The 23,313-nt window shown below is 41.5% G+C and overlaps 1 protein-coding gene across 2 annotated transcripts in view; it reads left to right on the forward strand.

Moving 5' to 3' along the window:
• The window catches only part of PTGFRN (prostaglandin F2 receptor inhibitor), a 78,406-nt gene that overhangs the window by 26,872 nt on the left and 28,221 nt on the right, over positions 1-23,313 (forward strand). For both annotated transcript variants that reach the window (XM_083439231.1, XM_083439232.1), the window contains exons 2-5: positions 494-871; positions 1,484-1,903; positions 3,233-3,616; positions 7,578-8,003. In XM_083439231.1, the coding sequence (XP_083295357.1) occupies positions 494-871; positions 1,484-1,903; positions 3,233-3,616; positions 7,578-8,003 (1,608 nt within the window). The remainder of the gene's footprint in view (positions 1-493; positions 872-1,483; positions 1,904-3,232; positions 3,617-7,577; positions 8,004-23,313) is intronic.

Below are 23,313 nucleotides of genomic sequence, written 5' to 3' on the forward strand. Positions count from 1 at the left end.
GCAAACTAGATGAGGTGGTAATTGGACTCTTTTAAATTCTTGACTCAGTTTTGTTAACTCTTCTAAAGTGGAGCTGTACATAGTGCAGATGAAAGGGAGGATCAAGGAAATCATGTTTGTGGAAAGAACAAGAATTCTTAAATTGTGGCTGACAGTATTCACAATCCCAGATGGCATCCAATGACAAGTCGAATATGGATGTAGTGAAGAGGAGCAATGTCCCAAAGGCCACCCATTGCATTTCACAACTAAACAAGGATTTGATCTTGCCTTCCGCCATTTCAACCCACTGCGCACTCTCCTAATTCACTGACAAACATTTTCACCTTAAACATTCCAATATACCATCAATTAAACGGCAAACAATAGTGTCCTTTTTACTTTCCTGCCTCCCCACAGCTCCCTTTGTGTGTGTGTGTGTGTGTGTGTGTGTGTGTGTTACTCTCTCTCTCTCTTGCAATTTTAACTTACAATCCTTTGTTTTTCCCCCTAGTTTCCTGCCACGGGCGTATTGTGAAGGTGCCTGCAGGTCCTCTAGTGCGAGTTGAGAGCACAGAGGTGGTGATTCCATGCAACGTTAGTCAATATGAAGGACCCAGCGAGCAGAACTTTGACTGGGAGTTCTCTAGAATCTCTGCTCCGGACTCTAGATTTGTACAAGTAGTGAGTACTTGGGACCCTTGGTTCACGTCTCAGGAGTATAAAGATCGGGTTGACGGTAAAGAGATCACGTTGAGGCGAAACAGCAACAACTCTGTGGAACTCGTGATTGGAAACATCCGCCCCGCTGACCAAGGGATGTACCGATGCACAACGCCCAGCACAGATTCTGTCGTTCAGGGAAATTACAATGCTGTAGTCGAAGTCAAAGGTACTTCTAAAGGGTGAGGGGTATTTACAATTGGTATTGGGTCTTAGTGTAATTTTGCAAGCGATATGTGAAATGGCTGGAGTAGATGCAATCTAGCCAAATACACTTTTGTATAACCTGAAGGTAGACAGTGCCCCATGTCCCATTGGTGCCATAGCACTGTCCTGTGTTTGCTTAATTGAAGCACTGGGTTGGTGACTATCTCAACAGGATCACTTGAATTTATAAAACAAAGCAAAATGCTCAGAATAGCTCCTGTTATATTCCAGTCTCCCCCACCCTTCTTCGCTGACATTTGTTTCTAAACAAAGCATACTGGAAGGGGAAGTTTCTCTGCTAATAGATTTACTTGAAGAGGTAATTGTGGGTGGAGGTCTTTCTGAAGCTGAATAATTGATTGAGTTAAGGGAGAAAGTGTGGTGTGTGAAAACACTTTTTTGCTCATGTTTTCCAATGTGAGTGATTTGTTTTGGCTCAGCGTACTCATTATGCTGCATAATTAGTCATCTCTTTCATGACAATCTACCACAGCTTGACTCTGTTTCATCGCTGCTTTATGTAAAGCCATTTATTATAACCCACACGCTTGATAACTTTCTTTTCTTCGAATAGTGATTGCGGATGGCTTAACCGTTGGTAGGTCAACAGCCCGCTCCACATCTACTTGGAACTTATCGGAAGGAGATGCGTTTCAGTTGCGCTGCTCAGCGTCCACCAATTCTTCAGAACACACACATCTGCACGTGTCTTGGGAATTCAGAAACGGGTTTGCCTGGCAAGAAATTCTCTCCTTGACGCATGAGGGCAAGTTCCAGCCTGGTTCAGAGTATAACGAGCGCTATATCAGTGGAGATGTGCGTTTAGATGCCATGGCCAATGACATTTACCGCTTGTCTGTGTCCCAAGCTCTTCCAACAGATGAAGGTGCCTATAGGTGTCGAGTGAGTGAATGGGTTAAAGGTGCAGATGCTTCATGGCAGAAGATCCAAGAGAAGGCTGTGGATATAGCAAATGTTGTGGTGCAGCCAACAGGTGAGCATGCACTATTCATGAAATGATGTTGCCTGTATCAGCATCTGTTGCCTGTATCAGCATCTATGCTGTAACATCATTGTTGCTGTGGAACAGAATGTGCAGGCCACCAACATTTGGTGTAAAGCCATAGTGGCTGCTCCCTTAAGTATCTCAGCACAGTATATAACATAGTAACAGTGTATACTTTCCTCAGTACATGTGTTAGATATGTTGTGAAGGCACTGCAAATAAGAACTTAGATAGTTGTATTTTCTTTGAATACCTACTGCATAGGTGTGTTTGAAATCTATTTAAAACCTAGGCTTCGTAACAGAGGACTCTTTTCTTTTTCAGTAGTTTGTATAGGATATTTGTGTAAAAGGTCTTGTTACCTGGCTTTAGGGATTGCCTAGGGCTAAAGGAGAATTTAAATCTACAGTTGTTTTAAGTTCGCAACTATCCCCCCAATAGCTTAGCTACTAGACAGTAGTCTTTAAATGACTATTCCCCTTCCTTTGTTTAAATATACCTGTGTGCAATGCATGTGCTTTCAAAGATCATTCCAGGCTGCAAAATGTGTACGATGGTAATTTTGGAGAAGGAAGAATAAGCAAGTTGGCCTCATGGCAGCAAAATGAAATTATATGTTTTTCAAGTATGCTCATACTGGACTTGCAGTCCTTTAATCACCACACAGAGAATTTGAAAATGCCACAACAATCATTCAGATGTGGTTCAGTTCTTCATAGTTGTTAGCTTGTAAAATCTGATTTGTATTCCTTTGGGAGTGTGTCTTGGCTTTAGGTGTATTCATTATGAGAAACAACATCTCTGTGATGGTGAGAGACCCCCTTGATCTTCCCTGTGCTTGAAGTTATAATGCTTGTTATGTTGGAGTAGGTAGGCATGTGAGGTGTTTTCCCCCCCCTGGGAGGATTAATTGTACGTAGCAATATGTAGAGCCACTTGGAACACCTTCTGTTGGAACGATGTCATAGCTAGACGTAAATTGTGTGAAGCTGGATTGACAGTGAATTTGATTAGAAAAAATTGTTGTGTCCTTGCATATCCATGCACAAGGCAAAGCTAGCCGGTTTTTTATTCTAAGAAAACTGAAATTGCACAATGATTTGTTTCAGAACATAGAATTAGATAAGTAGTGAAACTTGGAAAAAAAGGTTCACTGCCTGTTTTTCTATAGTTCAGCAATAATATATGTGAGCTTTGCCTGTAAATATGTAGGCCACTAATTAAAAAAGCAGGCAGTAGAAGCCAACAGTTAGGCTACCTGCTGTATTAGAGAGTTGAAAATAACACTTTTTTGTCTTGCTTCCCTCCTGCCAAAAGCTTTAGGTGTGTTCATCACCAGAAGCAATGTATCTGTGACAGAGGGGGACTCCCTTGACCTTACCTGCAACTTCACAACAGACAGAAGTGGTATTTTCCAAGCAGAGGTCAGGTGGTACTTCAGTGAATCACCTGATAGCACCATGGCAGAAGCTCAGGTTTTGCTAAGTGCAGACCGTGATTCTGTTGTTAGTGATTCTACCCTCATCAGCCTCAGCCATGTGGATCGGAGTTCTTACCACCTATTGGTACGTGATGTGAGCACTGAAGATTCTGGTTACTACTACTGCCAAGCAACTCTCTGGGTGCCACAGCACAATGGTAGCTGGCACAAGGTAGCAGAGAGGACATCTGTGCCTGTCACTGTGCAGGTGTTGGCATTAGGTGAGTAGCTGGGTGGTGATGCTATAAAGTTGATGAATAATTTTTCTTGTGTAATGATAGGGAACCTGTGGCCCTCCAGAGGCGGTGTGCTTTGAACTTGCATCAGTCCCTGCTAGTATGACCCAGTGGCAAAGTGATAATGGCAGCTGTAGTCTCAACAACCTTTGGAGGTCCACAAGTTTTCTATCCTGGATTTATACCACAATATGGAAGTGAACAGAAAACGGCATTCAATAGGAGTGATCCCTCCTGCCCTGGACTCTGTGTTGGAAGAAAATTATGTAGTTCTTAAAAATGCTAAACCCTTTTAAGACTTACCAGTTCATGCTCAATGGTGGTGTGTCCAACATGGTCTCTTAACTATACCAGCCATCCTGGGCTTTTTTCATGACTAGCCATGGATGCCTTTTTGTGTCTAATGTGTCAGTCCTGAGAAAACATTTTAAAATGAAACGTTTGTTCTAATCAAATGTGGCTCTTTAACTTGACTTAAAAGAACACAAAGATGGAATAGCCTTAATATTTAAAGTGATCCCTGTCTTGGAAGAGAGAGGGGACATTCAAAAGCTTTCAACAAGCCCAAAGGTGGTGTTGATGGGATATATAACTGGAAATCCCCACAGGACCTGCCATGACATAAAACAGACTTAGGCGGTGCTGGTTGTTGTTAAGTCTCGGTCTTCTTTAGCAGCCTGCCTGAAAATACATGGGCTGCCATCCTCTGTAGCAATGTAATTTTTCCCATTAGTCATCCAAAGAGAAAATTCAAAATTGTTCAGTTTTTTTAGCTGGAAATGTTCCGTACTGTTTTAAGTTCTTCTTTTTAAAAAAGCCAAAATAAAATGTGTTTGCTCCAAAGACAAGAGACAGGATAAACAACTGATAAATAAAAATATAGTCAAATGCACACTTGTTCTGAAAGCCACATCTATAGTTTCTTCAGGAAGATAGTATCGTTTGGCAAAGCTGCATAGTAGAATCTGGTCTCAGGTAGTCCAGCGACTCATCTAGACACCTTCTTGTGCTCTGATTTGTGGTTCTTGACAGTCACTACTATAATGGTTCTTTCAGACCCATTGGCAGATCTGCCAGATTTCCTTGGGGAAATCCTAAGAATAATATAGACCACTTTCTATTATTTAATGGACATTATATCATATGGAAAGATTAGGAGGTGAACCAGAAGTTTGTCTAGACAAAAACATTGTTTTTCACTTTTCCTTACCCCAATATTCTGCTTTGACTTTATGGAGAACTGTGTTTTTACTAACTCTGTTTTCCTGGCTGAACTCTTAAGCTACTGAGATCTGCTTTTTATGCAGATGTTCTAGCAAATGAGCATCCAGGCAGGAGAGATATGGAAAACTGAAACCCTAGCACAAATTTCTAAAGAACCATGTTGTTCTGTAGAGTTTGCCTTGACGTGTCAGCATCTCTTAGAGGATAATTTAAAAAATCAAGTTTCTGGCTTTTGACTTTGCAATTAGGAGCCAGATGATTTTTGACAGCCTTTCAAGCAGTGGGAGCAAGCATTTCTACTTATACTCTGCTGAAATTCAAGCATTGTGCATATACACTTCTGAATGCTATCGTAGCACAATCGGAGATCTGGTTGATGGTAACCCAGTCCTGACAGCCACAGCATCTCTTGTACTTCAGAGAGCCAAGACAGCTGAAAATCCACTTCTGCAGTATTTGTACAATCCAATTTTAAACATGTTTATCTGCAAGTAAATCTCTTTGGCTGCGTGACCGTTTAATAGCAAGCCCAAGAGTATAAGCTGATAACAAATAATGGTGTAAGCCCGGCTAGTGATGTTGGTTTATTTGGGCAATGCAAACCACAACCTTGGATTTGGATGAAACTAAGCCAGCTGCCTTTTTATTATTTGTTTCTCTGCTCTCAAGGACTAGAATGGTGAAACAGCCCTTGTGAACTACCTAGCATGGTTTATGAAACTTCAGTTAGTATTTAGCGCTATGTGTAAATGCAGCCATTGAGTTCAATAGGCTGATAGGTTAGTTTAGAATTATAGCCTTAGAGGAAGGAGAATAAGCTGTGCAAGTTTGAAAAGGAAAGGAAAGGAAATCTCAAGATGGCCTAATGATTTCCATCCTGCTTGCTGTAGGCCTAATTATGATAGAGAGCTTGTCTCTTATTCTTCTCATCCAACAGACATCTCACCGAATGCAACTAAACAGAGAGGTGCCACTGATTCTGTACACTCAGTGTACTTCTGTTACCAATATTATCTGGAAAGCATCTATAGCTTTAAAAGCTGCCTTGAATAGGGTGCCTCTTTTCTGCATTGAAAGTATTCGGTTGGTCACTGGGAATTTCTTCGCCTTTGCATCCCAAATTAGTAATTATTTTGATGCAGGTTAAGGGGGAGGAGCAAAATGTTTTTCATATGATCTTACATTGCCTGCGGGTGGGAAAAGCAGGAGAGGAATTCTCATCTGTAGTACATAAACTGCATCCAAAATTCAACAGCAGCCCCCTCCTACTTGATTGAAGTTTGAGAGCTTGGCAGGGTATTAAGTCGTTGAACTGTCAGCAAGGCTGTTCTTTGACAGCTGACAAGAGTGCAGGAATGAGGCTTATCCAGCAAGCCTTTTATTCCTTCCTGCTAAATCCTCTGTCTGAGAGTCAGTGTGAAGAGACTAGCTGGAGCACTCCTGTCAAAGCCAAAACTTGCCCCAGCCATCCTATTCCCTATAGGTCTTCCAAATGCTGGATATGATTAGCTGACATCCCATTTACCTTCAACTTTCTTCTATTTCCTAATGAGGACATGAAAATGTTGTTGGTGCTTCTGTTTGGAAGCAAGCTGCTCCAGTGAATTATGTGGGCTGGTTCAGATTATCATATACCATTATGCTGAGCCAAGAACAAGCCTTTTGGCCGCACATGAGCAGCTCTTTTGCTCCTCCCTTCCCACTAACAAACCAGGGAGACATTGATTAACTATTGCTTCCTGTATCAGCCAAACCAGGAAATTAATTGTTTTGGAACAAGTAAGGGTATCAATCCAACTTCAAACTAAGTTTTCATATCCTGGCTTGTTCAGAAACTGTTAACCATAGTTTCCTTGTTGGACAAAATAGTAAACTGTAGCAAAGCGGGGAGCAAGGGAACTGTGTGTGCATCCATAAGCCTCATTCAGATCTTGACATTAAGGTGAGGTATGATTGGCCAACCCAGCCCTTTTTGTGGCTCATTAACTAGCTTTCCCTCTATGACCTTTATAAATATTGGTAGTGCATTGTATTCCTTCTTTTCTGGGATCCTAAATATGGTTGCTAAGAGCAGAAAGTAGGCCCTTCATAGTTCTTTCAGACTTGTGATTATGAAACTGTCAGAAATTGTATTTTTAAAAAAACAGTAAAGTTAACTTGAAGGGTATATTCAGTTTATAGCACTGGCATTCAACACCAGGAACAAGTAAATGTGGGATGCTCTCCAATATTGGCTTGCTCTAGTGCCAGCTTTCCTCTGCCAAGGTCGCTGAAGTGGGCAATAAAATGAATGGTAAAGCAGTGTAGAGAAACCTGACACGCTCTTGGCATGCCCTTCCAAAATGGGGAGCATGTTCATTAAAATGAAACATTTCCCTGAGAGGCAGACTTTGCAATTGCAATGCAGTGTTCTGTAACCAGAATGTTGTATTATGAAATTCCTACAGTATAGTGTGACTTACTAAATGTTGGCTTTAGAATCTGCCTTTTGTTTGACTTGGGGCTGTATGCCATGAAGATACTCCATTTCTGGGAATTACATGGTCCACTGTCACCAGCTAAGTAGTAAATGCCCCATCCTATGCCATGACTTGCAAGATGCCAAAAGAATGTTGCCGTTCTGAAATGATAAATGTGAAAATGTAGCCTGTATTCTGAATTGGTCTTTATTTCATACTTTTGTTTCCTTGTCTGTCTCCCTGCTTTTCAAAATGCTCCGCAGAGCCAACTTACCATGTGTTTCTGAATGCGACTAAAACACCTAAGTATGCAGAAGATCCCACAGAATTGGAATGTAGGATCACAGAGGCGCAGAACACTGAAACAAATGTGCGTTTCACTGTCTCATGGTACTACCGATTACCTATGCGCAGTGATGAAGTAGTGAAAGATGAACTTCTTGCCACCATGGATGCAGACTGGACGCTGGTAGTTGGGGACAGAAGCAAACAACGGGCCCAGAATGGGGAAATTATTTTCTCTAAGCCAACTGTGGACACTTTCCGCTTACGAATCCAGTGGACCTCTGAAGCAGACAGAGGAGATTATTATTGTGTAATTTCTTCATGGAGCAGGCAACGAAATAACAGCTGGATAAAGATCAAGGATGTGGCTTCTGTGCCTGTAAGCATTTTATGGTCTACACAAGGTAGGAATCTTGTACAGCCTGACTTTAAAAACTTGTGATGCAAATTGTTGGTGACTCAGTGGCTTGCCTTTAGAGACTCCGAGATGGAAAATTTCTAAAGGGTTTTGATAGATGTATATACATCTGCCATTGCCATCTTTGGATGGGAAAGTGGATGAAAGTGGCCAATGATGAGATCAAAGAGCACAGTACCATTCAGGAATGTTCAGCACAATCAACAATAATTCCAAGCTAAGGTTGCTAAGAGTCCTGTGCTAGAAATATTTTAGGACAGCGTACACAGGGCTACTAGTGCATCGGGGCTTCCCCGCTTTCCTGTCCCCCAGCTCCAGCTCCCTCCACTCCCCCCCCCCAATTGACTTGGAGGCATCAGGAGAACACCCAAAACAATGTGTGGAGGGAGAAGAGGGGAAATGATTCCATCCAGCAAGCACTCTGGCAATGTTGAATTCCTCCCACAGGGTGTTATTAAACTAAAATTTCCTCAGAGTGGTCCTACTGAAATGAATGAACATGGCTAGGTTAGGTCAATTAATTTCAGCAAGTCTGCTTTTAGTAAAGCTTAGTTGAATATCACCCACACCATCACAAACTCTTGTCCAAACTCCTTCTGGCAATGTACCAGGAAGCAGCTTGAAATGTATGTGAAGGTGGAGTCCTGAGGAAATAGCAGCTGCAGGGAACTGGTGCAAGGAGTTGTGCAAGAGATTGAAGGTTTATCTGGAATTCTTAGAGTTCATCAGATGCAGACTACACAGTCAGGATATTTTTTCACACCCAGGTGACAAGAGAAAAATTTAAAAAATGATATTACGTTTGTTTTGTTTAGAACGATTTACAGACCATTTAATCACTCTACTCTTAAGTAGATGTGGAAGTGGGGACATAGAAGATGGACCACAATGCTGGTTGTCATGGTGGCCTTGGATATCCAGCCCCCTCGGCCTCATGATTAGAGTGAAGGAAATCAAGTAATTGACTTGGATCATTATCAGATTCCTGTTCTTTTAATAGAGTAAACTAACAGCTGTTTTTGGTTAGAGCTTTTATCTGATGGAAAGTTGTGTCTAGACAGCAGCCAACAGTCCTGATTGGGCACTCCTGCACATAACTTAACTTGAGTGTGGGAAACATGCTTTAAAAAGGCAAACTGCCCTTTTCCTTGGAACACCTTGTGTTCATTGCCTGTAGAAAGCACAAGCAGAAACTTGCATTAGTTCCCGAAAGCCCTGTGATCTGGCCATGTGATATTCAAGAACAGACCAAAGTAGCCTCGAAGTCTGGGCTGTAAAGGGTGGAAGAAACAGAAGCAGCATTTCCAAATCCACATGCTTCAGAGCTGTCAGCATTCACCTTCATGAAGATTTTTCGGAATGTAATTATTTGTCGGCGGCAGCTACAATACTGTGTCATACTCTGCACTAAGGGCTGACTTGAAAGTTCATGTGATCAATGGCTTCAGTTCTTGTTGAATGCCCGGGACAAGTAGCTACTTCTGAACCTGAGTTTTTCTGTCTCCATTTTTACATGCGGGGATCTGCCACAAGGTGTTTGTAAGAATGAAAACACCACGGTGAATCAGAGTTGCTGTGTTCTTTTTCTGTCAACTTGCTTTGAGTATGTGTTTACTGAACCAGTCGAGAGGCAGTTTTGCCATGAGGCTAGATAGTGTACAGTATGCTGCACCAGGTATCCAATTAAAGCACTGAATCTGGGCTTCAAGTGTTAGATTGAAACAATTCATGCTAGTATTCCTTTTTGAGTGATGGTCTCAGCAATACAAAGGCAAGCCTTCGGTGGTACTTTGGACAGTTCTGTGTGTGGCCCAGGCTGGAGGTTGTATTCAGCAGCAGTCATCCCCAGACTAGGTCTTAGAGCTGCAGTTTATCAGAGTTGCTAGCTCTGTCTTTCGTGGGAGCAGCCCCTTCATTTAAACGGACTCTGCTTGCTTTATCATTCACTGACTCTGGCAGAGCGGGCAAGGCTGTGGTTCTTCTAAGGCTTCTGAGCTGGAGTTCTCAGAGGAAGGCAATGCAGCATCCAGCAGCTGGACAGGCACTGACACAATGGGCTCCTCTTTTTCCAAGTGTAAATTTGAGGCTGACCATCTTCCACCCTGAGTTCCTGGTCTCATCCCCTGGAGAAGGATGTCACGATCCCAGTGTCATGGCAGACAGGCTCATTGTCAAAGCCCTGCATTACAAGAAAGGCAAAATAAATAAATAAATACCCCTGTGTTTTCTATTAACAGTGGGGGGAAAAAGCACATTTTTTGTACAATTTCCCTTATTCTGCAAATTTCATTAGTTTACATGATTTTATTTTGGTTTCTTTTAATGATGTGGTGCAAGAGGTATGCAGAGCACTGAAGCCCCATTGCCAACCAGGAGGTTGTTTTTTTTTTTAAGGCATTTGCAAGCCACTCTATAATAAACATTCTTGGCATTTACAGAATTAAAATAAAATAAATGAAAACTTAAGCTTTGTGCTTAAATTAGTCATACAATGAGTACCATAAAAGTATGGGAGGAGGTAAAAATCAAGACCTTAAAACAAAAGCTAAAAGAGCAAAGAATGAAACCGAAAATCTAAAACAGATTCAAAAGGCTGCAGCAACCTTAAAAGGCCTGGGGGAAAAACCTAATCTGGCACCAGAAAATCTGAAGTAGTTTCTGCTGTGCCGTTCATTGGTTGAGGCATGCTTTTCAAGATAGGTATCTTCCTTCTTCCTCTTGCTTGGTAACGAAAAGTTAACTGATAAAGAAGAGACCAAGTCAGCAGGGAAATCCTGGCTTTGTGTCTAAGAGTGTCACATAGTGAATGGACAGCTTGCAGCTCAGTGCAAAAATTCAGTGCAAAAGGAATAAATTAGTGGATCAGGAGGAAAGATCTGTGGCTCACTTAATTTATGGACATGCGGTGATTATTTTAGTAACTAGATGCTTACTGAAACATCCAAGCTTGGAGCTGAAGTTTCTGGCGCTAACACCACACTGGCAAACCTTTTGAGAGCAAGTGTGCACTTCAGCTGTGAGATGGGACTAGGAGAATGTTCCTTGGCCATGGGCTTCTATCTAATACAGTAATATCTTTCAAAGGATGAAGAACTAAGTACACGTATGCATTGCACAACTCACTATCGTCAGGCAGGAATGCTTAAATTAGCAGCCCATACTTCCATCGCAAACACTAAAACTCATTCTCTTGGGATCTCTTTCTGGGTCATAGAATTAAGTTTTGTTGTGTTTTAAAAGCAGCTTATTGGCTGCCTGATGAACGCCAGGCTGCTCTGCAATTTTGTGCTCCATTGGGCCAAGCAGGTATTGCCCATGGGCAAGCACTTGAGTGGCAACCAGCACATTCACCCTGTGCTCTCCACGTACTTGCTGCTGCTCACCAGAGAGCTATGTGAGCAGTGCTGGTCCACTGCAGCATCAGTTGCATACATGGAACTCTCTTAAGGAGCTAGTAGCCCTTTGTGGCTAAAAAGGAGGGGAGAGTCATGCCTACACTGTCATGTTTAGCACTGGGCCATCACTGTTGCTGCCGTCAGGGATAGAATTGGGGCAGAAGTCCTGGGCCCCTCTGGACAGGGGGTTCCCCTAGATGCAGCAGGACTGGCTTGCCACATTTCAAAGCAAGAATTAAAGATGGGTCCCTGTAAGATTGTCTGGAATAATGTCCATTACCATCTAAAGAGCCCTACCTCCACTTTTCATAGACCATTAGGTCTAGAGTCCAAAATTTATCTAATGGATTATAGTCTTGCAGATGCATTTGTGGTGTGTTTTCCAACCTTAAAATAATGTTTGTTTGTTGATTTGTTTTTATTATTTAAGCAATTTATGTACTGCAAAGCTATAATTGTCTCCAAATGGTTTACAAGGCTGGGATGGTTGTGTGGCAGTATCGGAGGAAGGGGATCAGAAGGGAGGCAGCAGCAACAGTGCAGGCAAGCAGAGCGAGGCTGAGAGATCAGTGCCTTGAATATGTGTCCAAATTCAAAAGCGTTGCATGAAAAATAAGACCTTTGAAAAACAAAACGCCTTTTCGCATACATTTGATGCAGTGCAGTCTTTATCATATATATTGCTGTTCCAAGAGAGCTTGACCTTTTTAAAAATTCTGACCTTTCCTAGATTATGACTCGGACGGCAAATTGCCAACAATATCTGTGATCTAGTCCTTCTGCTTGTGATCTATTCCTCCTTCCTCTTTTATTATAATGAGTGACCTGTTCCCCTTTGCTCAGTGGCATTATCTATTTCCAGCATTTGTACCCTGCCTTCCTATAATAATCAAGATAACTTACATTGGTCAATAGAAATACACAACAACCCATATGCATCAATAAATTAATATTAAAGTAACAGAAAGCATCACAGTATCAGATAGGATCTTGCTTTAAAGCAGCATCCAGAAAAACATTGTGAAACAGGGCAGTTTCTGCTGCCTCCTGGAAGCTGATCAGCTGTTTCTCAGGAGTTAGGCACCACAGCAGAGAAGGCCCTGTCTTTTATAGGCCCCTGCTGTGTTCCTGTTGGCAGAAGAGCAGAGAGCAGGGCATCTGGCTTATAAAGGGTGCATTTGGGAGGCAACTTTGACCTAATATACCTGCAGTGGCTCAGATAATAGTTTTCCTTCCTTAGTACAATTTATTCTCAGCATATTTGGGACTCAAAATCCTGTGGGAAAATAAGAGAGGGCTTCAGCAAAGACAAAAGCCTCTCTATGTCTTCAGTTCATTGAGGGGAGCTAAGCGTATACCACATCCATACGAAATACCCAAATCTGATTTTAAAAACAGAACTCTGCAAGTAAAATTAGTTTTGGTAGACTGCAAACCATGGTTTCAGGGCAATCTTAGTTAACTCAAGCCCTGCTTTGACTAACATCTAAAGCAAAATATAGAGCAGGCAGTGTGGGATTGGGGGAGGGGAGCATGTGGGCCTGCTGTGCGGTACTGCACATGGTTTTCAGATGTGACCTGAAGTTAGTTTGTGTGAAACAAGTCTGCTGATTGGTTTATATTCATGCACCAAATGTATGGATTCCTCTGGTGGCTGATAAAAATGTGACATTTTAAAATTTGTGTGACATACTTGGGCTAAGAATGTTTTCCTCCTCCTGGACTGGAATGGAAGCTTTTCTTTGTAAAGTACAGTATCCAAATTGCTTGTCACTCATACGAGGCTTTTTAGCTGTTGTGTCTCTTGAGAGAAATGTAGCATAAACAGTATAATAGCTGCTCAGACTTTAAAATGTAGCCTTGTTTGTGAAAGACAGGTTTATCCCATTTTTGTTAGACTGTGGAAATCTGTTTATACTCTTTTGGATGTGCTTTGAGTGATCTGAAATGTGGTGGCTGCATGTGTGGCATTCTCTCCCCCTGCTTTTTTATTTATTTTAAAGTAAACACGGTTTTCCTTGATATTTTAGCAAGCTCCATTTCTTGCCAGATGTGCAAAACAGTATTTTGACAGTTCATCTTTGTTTCTGATGCTGGTTCCCCGCCCTTCCGTCCCCCCCTCTTGCTTTTCAAATCCCTTTTCTTCTTACCAAGTGATGAGTTTGGGTCTCATGTGCTTAACTTAATTTTGAGTTGCTCTGTATAAACCAAATAACATTAAAACTAAACTATGTAAACTGAATTACATAGGTCTGTGCATATGTTTTTACTAGACTTTGCAGCTCCTTAAAGCACTTGACCTGAGGGTTGTTGATTATGATCTGCAGTGGAATGGCTCTCTGCAGGGACTGAACATTGGTGGTCCTAGCCTCAGGCAGATGATTTGGACATAAAAGCAGTCAGAATATGTGGCTTAGCTCCAGATTTGCGATAGTCCTGACCTCCTGTTGACCCAGGTAGGTCATGTTGTATTTGAGGTCCTATGTTCACAACTTCCTCACCGTTGTCTGCCACCATCTCTGTAACACTATCTCATGATTTAGCCTTCAGCATTGCATTCTAGAGTTTGTGGCAATCTGAATTTTGTTAAGATTAAGTGCCTCAGGCCCACTGCTGTTCATAGGCTGGAGGTTCTCTGTGTTGGACTTAAGTCTCTGTGGATTGCACACAGCTCTTGTTTGTAGGATATCTATTTTTATTACTTATTTTAAATTTTGTTTTATGAGAAGCATTGAGACCTAGGAACGTTTTGCCTATAGTTTTTAACCACGATTTGTGACTATAGGCAAAACTTTCCCAGGCAATGTGAATTGGCCCAATGGCTTGAAGAAGTAGAAATACTTGAACTAGAGATCTGTAGAGTTCACTCTGAACATTCCAGTTTTTGGAAATATTAAGGACGCTATAGGACTCCCTTCACTATGTCTGCAAACCTGAATATCTGGGGAGGAAGATTGGGCAGTGGCAATACAGTGGTACCTCGGGTTAAGAACTTAATTCTTTCTGGAGGTCCGTTCTTAACCTGAAACTGTTCTTAACCTGAAGCACCACTTTAGCTAATGGGGTCTCCCCCTGCTGCCACACTGCCGCCGCACGATTTCTGTTCTTATCCTGAAGCAAAGTTCTTAACCCAAGGTACTATTTCTGGGTTAGCGGAGTCTGTAACCTGAAGCGTCTGTAACCTGAAGTGTCTGTAACCCGAGGTACCACTGTAGTGACCTTGAGAAAAGGTCAATGTGCTACACTGGCCAGTCCTAAAATGCGAAAGATGGGCAGAATAAACAGGTAGGAGGCTAAGGGGAAAGGGAATATTCAAACTGAAATACTCCATAACTATTCCACTAGACTCTTATTTTTAACAATATCCACCGACCTTCTCTCTCTCCCCGCACCTTACATCGTACCTGATGTCTGTTCTACTCCTGGATCCTTTAACATACTATTTTCTAAACTCGACTATTTTAATGGCATTCTCTCAATATGTCATGCTGATACAACAATAATTATAGGTGACTTAATCTGAGTCTGTAATAGTTCCTGCGCTTTCAAGGGATGTTTGTGAGGGATATTGAAGATACTGAGACAATGTACCTAGTGTTAGAAAAGACTTAACAGCCAGCTAGTTAAAATGCAAATCTTGACCAGACATTTTCCTTTTAATCTGAAGATTTGCATCTAGAATAGAAAACTAAATCTGGCATTTATCTGATTGTATGCTGCCAGAGCAGAATTATAACAAATCCATCCCCTTTCAAACATGCTTTCAGTAGTTGTAGGATGTTGAAACATTGCTTGAGAATAATTGCCTGCCCGTGAGGGTCCCTTACATGTTTTCCAATAAATAAATAGCGTGCTGGGTAAGCTTACATACTGCCAAAAAGAGGGCGCAGATTTGCATAAATTTGCATGTGTTTATATAATATGCAAACTTAGAAATAGTGGGTGGAATTTGACGTCACACTGTTACAAATGTTTCATCAGCACAAGCATATCAGCTCCCCTCTCCTCTCGCTACTGTTCTCCCAACCACCCACCCCAAACCAATTTAGGGAGGCACAGGGGAGGGGAGCAGAGTCCTATTGTGAAGCCTTCTGCTGGCAGGGTTTGTAAGGTGAATCTGACCCAATGACTGTAATAGAAATAGAAGTGCAATACATCTCTCACTGTCAAGGGCAAGGCTGGCCCAGTTGACCTGTGTGCCTATTCAGTCTGCTGTCCAGGAGCTAAGTGCTGATGGTCAGCCTCTGCTCTTCCTCCTTATAGTTCTTTCAATTGAAACTGGACTTGGACTGAACAGCCCTTAAACCAGAGGATGACTTCAAAGTAAAGCAAAGCAGGACATAATAGCTACCCTAAGTGAGCATCATATTTGGGACTGACCTATGGTACTTAAAAAACAACAATACCACACACATACACAGTGTAAGTATGTATATGGCCATGCCACAAAACTAGTAAGGCTCTCTCAGCCTTTAAAATTTTTCCTCTTTTCATTTCACCACTATACACTTCATAAGAGTGTAGGCACTTGGTGTTTTTGAAGGTTAACTTTACTGTATCTAGAGCACTGTGGATTGCATTAAATGCAAAATACTGTACTCCACTGACAAGTCTAAGATAGATACTTAGTCCTTGTAAGATCGATCACAAACGGAAACTGAGAGCTAAGTGGCAAATCAAGGAGTACTTCTTAAGAACAGGCCTGCCTTTCAGAGACAAGAATCAGTAGCTTTTTACTGACAAGCTTCTCCTATCTCTTATTCATATTTAATATCTCTTGATCATCAAAGGCAAGTTTTTAGAGGCAGAGGAGGAGGAATAGAAATTACGGCTGGGTTCGGAAGGAGTTCAATATACCAGTCAAGCTACTATAAACTACTTCCCTTGTTGCTAATCTGATTTTCTTTTTGAAGCTGAAATTTTATCCTGTAAAGGAGTAGGGAAACTGGTTTGATTTTCAGCTTAGAACAGATAAAGGAAGATAGCAAATTATAGAGATCGGTGCCTGAAACTAAAATTTACAATACCATAAACTATTAAATTAAAGAAGCATTAAATTGGTTAAACATCAGTGAGCAAAATCAACATACATCCCCTGCCCACTTCACTTTTAAAATCGCATAGTCATAAATGGACAGTATAAACCGACACTGACACAGGATTCAAGCTTTATGAAAACAAACATTTACCAAGTCAATCAGTTTTTATAAGTCCCCTCCTAGTTCATCAGTTCATTTAAAACAGCAGTGAAGAAGCTGCAGACCACAGACATAATTTGGTCCTCAAGACATCCCAGTTTGTCTCACTAGGTTATTTGACCAAACCATGTCCATCTGCCCTAGGCCTGACGTCATATATGACATATGGAATGTTCAGGGAGCTCCGCGGATCTCTAATTTAAACTTCTTCCTGCCATTGGCCCAATTTATATATCACATTAAAAATAAGCTATTCATATATGATGCCAGGTGCAGGTCAGATAAAGATATATCTGGCCTAAAGGGGCTTTGCCAGGATCACTGATCAGCTGAGTGACAGCATCTTCAAAGCCATGTGCAATTCCCTGTACACAGTGCTTTGTAAGTATGGATAGTCAACTGATTGTTTTGGTAAAGTGGCTCACCTGATATCATTGTGATGTTAGGTGACTGACAATGCTACCCACCTGTCAAAACTTGACCCACAGGAGTTCAGGGGAATAAGTATGTGGCTCATCAGCCAGATTCAATTCCCAACTTAAAATTAGATGTATAGAGGTAGCCATAAGAACTCATCATTCCTTGGGTATAGCTTTGCTGAAGAAAACATAATACCAGTTCAGTTCGGCTAAACACTGATAATCTGATCTGTGCTAGAGATGCTAATTCAAAATTAATTCAGTTTCACGATCTTAGATCTTGTGTATCAAATCTAAATTCCCTAGACAGCAACTCTCCCCCCCCCCCCCGCAAAAAGAACATATTTTTGGGGCTGAGCAAGGTCTAAAGGGTCAGCAGAATTGGCTTTCTCAAGATCTATCTTTAAGATGTCCTAAGTATCATAACTGAGCCATACACTCAGTACTGTACAAAGCTGGGCTGAACTACTTTGGGACAGTCTCATACCTAGTACTCAAAAGTCTCTTGGTACCTCAAGGTACTTCAAGGCTGGTGCCACTGTCTACCAATTTAGGCTGGTTGGAAACCGTATACAACTGACCCTAATATTTGTGGAGTAATTACAATTACACTTTAAAGGGAACACCATGTAACTAGGGGGGTTTCTAATATGAGCTAGACATGGTACTGAATTGTGAAATTAACCTCCTTTTTCACTCCTGGCAAAAAATAAAATAAAATAAAATAAATCATTACAGAGAAAATCAAACAAAATAAATGTATTTATTGCTCCCTTCTGTTACCAGGAAAGAAGACATTGGTTCTTAGTTGTTTAAAAATTGTGTCCAAAATCCTAGACTTTTTTTAAAAGGGGAAATTGTTTCTGGCATGTCTTGTCTTTCAGGGAACAAGGGAGATACCAGGAGATGTAGGAGGAGTGTTTCTTGGTTTCCGTATAGACTGTCTTGAGTATACTCAAGGCAGGATGGGGGGTGAGGGAGAGGAGAGGGAATTAACTGAACAAACTTGCATCTTATTATAGCAAAAACAATTTACCTAGAAGAGGGGAGGAAATGTGAATAGGGAGTTGGATTGTTGCCCTGTGATTACAGGAAGGCAGGCATTTGTCTGGGCAGTCGAGGGCAGAAGGCCAGGCTACCTCTCTCATTATTAAAGTACTTAACATTAGCCCACGGGAAAACAGAAGGGCAGGATTTGGAAAGGTGTCAAATTCAAATTTACCCAGGGGATATATGAGCAAATGGATGTGTTTAAAACTAGGTTGTTGGGCTTTCCAAGTTGGAGGCTTTGGTACAGACTTGTAACAATGCATCTTGGGTTCCCTACCCTCTCACACACAAGGCAGATCTTTTGTATGTGTGGCTGAGCCTGGGGGTGGTGGAAACCACCTTCCTGACCATTGGACCCACTATTGGTCCTGTCCACTCAATCTGCTGTCTTTGCGTGCAGCGGAATCCGTAACTTGCTGAGGGTTTGAGACCCTTGGGCTACCCTCCCCTGGTTTAATCAGCCAGTCGAAGCCGTTCCCAAGGTGTGGCCACTGTCACATGCTGACAGTTCCCATGAGCCACAGGTGAGAGTTGAGTTCAGAGTGGGGACCAAAGATGGACAGACTACCCCAGAAGGAGCACAGCGTGTCCCTCACCAGAGGTACTACCCCTCCCCTAACACCCCATACACCCTGTGACTGCAGATAAGCTTAAGACAAAATGCTATATACAGCAATAGCCCTCTTGTAAATCACTATCTCTGGCCTTGGATCCACTTACCGTGTGCCTTACTCTCCAGCCTGCTGTTGGTGGTCAGCCAGATGCTACAGAGAAGTATCTGGAAGACAAATGTGTGAACACGGGGGCTTCCTTTTAATCTGTTTTAGCTTGCAGGTGCCAGTATACTTGCTCTCCCAAAAGCCATTTAGTATCCCTGGGGTATTTAAGTACATTTTGAAAGTTATTTGTGTGGAAACCTTGTAAAGAGAACCCTGTTTTCTGTCCCACGATTATTCACTTCCTCCTAGAGAGTCTGGATACAGAGAATGCTGCTGCCTCATGAATTCTGCAAAACATGCCCATGTTTTTTTCCTCTCCGGGAGAGGAAAGCAGTGGTATATTAGGGGCATCTGTTAAACTGTTTGCAAAGAAGTATACAACCTCAGTGTTCTTGCAGTCATTGGTTTTGAGCACTAGATTAAGACAAGGAAAATGAGAGTGAGGTGGTGATAATGTAACTTTTTCTATCTCCTTGTCTTCAGTCTGAAATTAAATGATCCCTTGCCTTTGTATTTCTGAAATGCAGTACAGAAAAGGACCATGAAAAGATGCTAACAGTGCACTCGTTTTGGAGATCATGGAAGCAATTTATATGAAAAGAAAGCAATTATGCTACGGAGGCTGCTACCCTTAAACTTTGTACTATGCAGCAGTTCTTGTGAAATAAGTGGGGATTTCTGGGGTGGGGGGAGGGCCTTGAAGCTTTATCCAAAACCCAGAGCACTGCAATCTGATACTTGCAATTAGTTCCACCTCCTGAGTCAATATTCAGTGGCCTAAGTGCACCAGCAAAAATGTGCTGCAGTTATTCTACACAATAGCTTAGTTGAGGTGATAAAACATGGAAACACAAACGATTTATTTTCAGTGTACATTATTATTCAGGAATGTGGGGATTAAGGGGAAAAAAACACCAAGTCAATCTTAGACATTTACTTCCTAGTCTCAGGATCATAATTGCAGCACTTAACACCAGCTTCAACTTGATAACATAGGCATGAAATGTGAAATACCACACTTGAAATGCTTTTTATAAAGACAGAATTGGTCTTGAAGTACTGTTCTACTTTTCTGTATAGCAATTGCATAATAGTAAGTTGACGAAGTGTTTGCCTAGTTATTCCTTGTTAAAATATTTATGTCCCACCTCTGCCAAGATGGCTAATAACAATCACCTAATAAAAACCATGGTAAAATGTAAAAGAACCTTAAGGGGGTTAAAACAGCTCATCAGCAACTGCATTAAAATAAAATACTATTAAAAGCCAGTGAGAGAATAAAGCATATTTTGTCTGTTTTCTGAGCACCATCCATGAGGGTGTTGGGTTAATATATAAGGGGAGGGAAATTCCAAGGAGAAGATATCACAGCTGAAAAGGTGATCTCCCCTTTGCAGCCTCCATACCTCAATGTTCAAAGGGCATTTGGTTCCGCCCCCTGGTGACGTTGCGTGTGTGACATCAGGACATTGTGTCGGGGCCCCTCAATCATCTTGAGAAGTTGGTGCCTCTGATGAGGAGCCTGCCCCCTTCCCCTTTGCGCAAATTCATAACAATACCAACTGTTGCACCTTGCATTTGGTCTGGTAGCCAGTGTGGATCTCTGAAGAGGTGTAATATTGTGACAGGGTCTCACTCCTGTCAACAATTGCTCTTCATAATTCTGCACTGACTGCAGATTACAGACCAAGCACAAGGACAGACCCACATAGATTGTATTGTATTGATGCTTAGCATAGTCTTTGTTCTTAGGTGTGATGGTAAGCTGCTTCCTGGGACCCAGGTGATCTAGGAACCAAAGGCCATGTTGGATCCTGAAATGCCACAAAATGAAGTTCAAAGTAGAGACAGGAAAGGAATTTTCTTTAACCTTGCTATAAAGGTTGGGGACATCCTGTGCTGCAGCCTCTAAGTAGTGAGACTCTCTACCCACAGAGGTGCACCTGACAGCTTCACTATACAGCTTTCAGCAAATGCTGGAGACAAACCTGTTCACCCTGGCCTTTGACACTTTAGGGGCATATTTTTTAGGACCCACTCTGTTTTTGTGTTCGTAAGCTGTTTTAAATGGTTTTTCATGCTGTATTTAAAATTGTAACCTGCCCTGGGATCTTAGAGTGAAGGGTGGGTAAAGAAATGAAATGATTTTGATGGTAGTAAAGCATGCATAATATTGCAAGATGTGTCAGAGAGTTTGCTGCTGTTCATTTCAATGAAGCCTAGAGGAAGGAGGCTCTGGAGTGGTCATATTCTATCCTAATATGTTTTGTTGTGCATAGATTTGAGATGTAAAATCAAGGCAACTTCATTTACAACCTTCACAATCAACTTGCCTACTGTTGCTTCCTTGCAGAATTTAATTATAATGGTAATGATTTTCAGGAACTACTCTTAATAGTTTTCTCATTATTATACATCATTGTAAATCCACACTATTAGCGCTAAGTACAATCAAATACTCTTCATTTAACTACTAGCACATCTTAACGTTGGTTTATGGAATGTTTCAGCTTTTTGCCTTGCTTGTGCGTAATTGGAAATATAAAATCAACACTGAGCAAGTAAAAGCTGTGTAAACAGCTTGGAGCTTCTGGAGAGTTTAATAGCTTGAACTGCCTCCAGTTTTTTTTTAAGTCTGTTTTTATTATAAAATGAAAATAGTCAAGGGCAGTTCATAGGGAAAGCACATTAGGAGAATGTATCCTTACTTAAGTGATTAGTCAAAATACTGTCACAAAGAAATGTACTTATAGGAGAGTTTGTTGCAGGCATTCACATTGCAGTTGATTTGTAGTTCTTAAGAAATTAGTAGAAGAGAATTTGGGAAGACACAGGCACAGGAACCAGAGAGAGGAGACCTCTGAAGGCACCAAGAACAGCATGTTTGGGCCCAATCTCTTTTGAGTCATATGAGACATCTTTGGAGAGAATTGACTCTGTCTTCAAAGGACAGCTAAGACCATTAATGAGATAAGATGCAAGTTTGTTTGAGCTGTCCGTTGCAGAGATTGGATGTTACCCCTTAAGAAGAATCTTGCAAATTTAGGCATTTAATGCAGTACTCACATTGACTTTGAGGCTGCCTCCTGAAGTCAGTGGCAAACTCTTGCTGAAATGAATAAAGGCATAACCATTTGCCTCTCTGGCATGCATCTGGTTAGAACGTTGCTTATCCAGTGTGTGATGCATTTTGTGCCTGGAATTAGGGTGCATATTTTGAAGCAACTGCATTTGTTTGGGCAGTGTACTGCACAGTCACAAGTCCTAGATCCTCTGATGCAGCAAATATTATATGGTGTTCATTGGACCGACTTGCATGCTTATAACTTTTCTGAAATGCCTATGTTAAAACTGTGCATGAGACCCTCTCTTGTAATAAGAAATGTAACTGTTCTATTTAATGCAAATAATGCAGTAGTAATTGAGCTTGTAACTGATGACCAACATTACTACTACTAAGCATTTAAGGCAATCTATATAATAGCCACTGGATAATCCTCTTGTAAATGAAGATGATACTTTTAACTAAAAGAACATTCTGCATGCATGCTTATAATACTATACTATGCATACTATAATGTTTGGCTTAAAATTTTCTGTTTGTAACTAGCATTTGTTGTCATTCATGTGGCCAATGAACTGTTCTTAGGAAGTTTATAAAACTACTCAGTGATTTGTGGCAACAAGGTGTCATTAGAAAGTATTGCCTGAAGGCAGTACAGTGGTACCTCGGGTTAAGTACTTAATTCGTTCCAGAGGTCTGTTCTTAACCTGAAACTATTCTTAATCTGAGACACCACTTTAGCTAATGGGGCCTCCTGCTGCTGCTGCGCCGCCAGATCATGATTTCTGTTCTCATCCTGAAGCAAAGTTCTTAACCCAAGGTACTATTTCTGGGTTAGTGGAGTCTGTAACCTGAAGCGTATGAACCCAAGGTACCACTGTATTTTCTTCCTTACTTTATTCAACAAATGGAGACATGGAATAGTGCCAGTAAGGGAAGAGTCTGGACAGAATGAGGAATGGAAATTTATTTCCCTTTCTTTGCAGCTTTCCTTATAGATCTCCACTGAGCCTGCTCCTCAGAGATGACTCTCTAAGGGATCAAGTGTAAATCCCCTCAGCTGGGAATTCACAGGTTGAAAGGGTTTGTGGCAGTGATGCTGATCATTCTCAGACATTTATTAGTATTAGACATTTATTGGCTAGATGCAGCATTTAAGGGAATACCAATGGCCAATGTAGGATACGATTGCCTGCTTTCATTCCCAAGTGCTGTGAGGACAGTTCATTGGCTCAAATTAGCATGCAGATGCTTACCTATAAGGCCTTAGGAGGGGAATCAGTTGACTGCTCTCTCTGTTTTGTTAATAAATGATCAGCAAAGCTGTCATCCTGTCCCATCCCCCATGCCCCCCAAATAGCTTCTTTAGTCAGGCTGTGAACCACTGATGTAGAAGTGTTGTGCCTGTTTTTACCTTCTTGCAAATGGCTACAGTCCATGATATCTGTGAT

The sequence above is a fragment of the Podarcis tiliguerta genome, assembly GCF_965153285.1.
Source record: "Podarcis tiliguerta genome assembly, chromosome: 4".
In the NCBI taxonomy this organism is placed as follows: domain Eukaryota; kingdom Metazoa; phylum Chordata; class Lepidosauria; order Squamata; family Lacertidae; genus Podarcis; species Podarcis tiliguerta.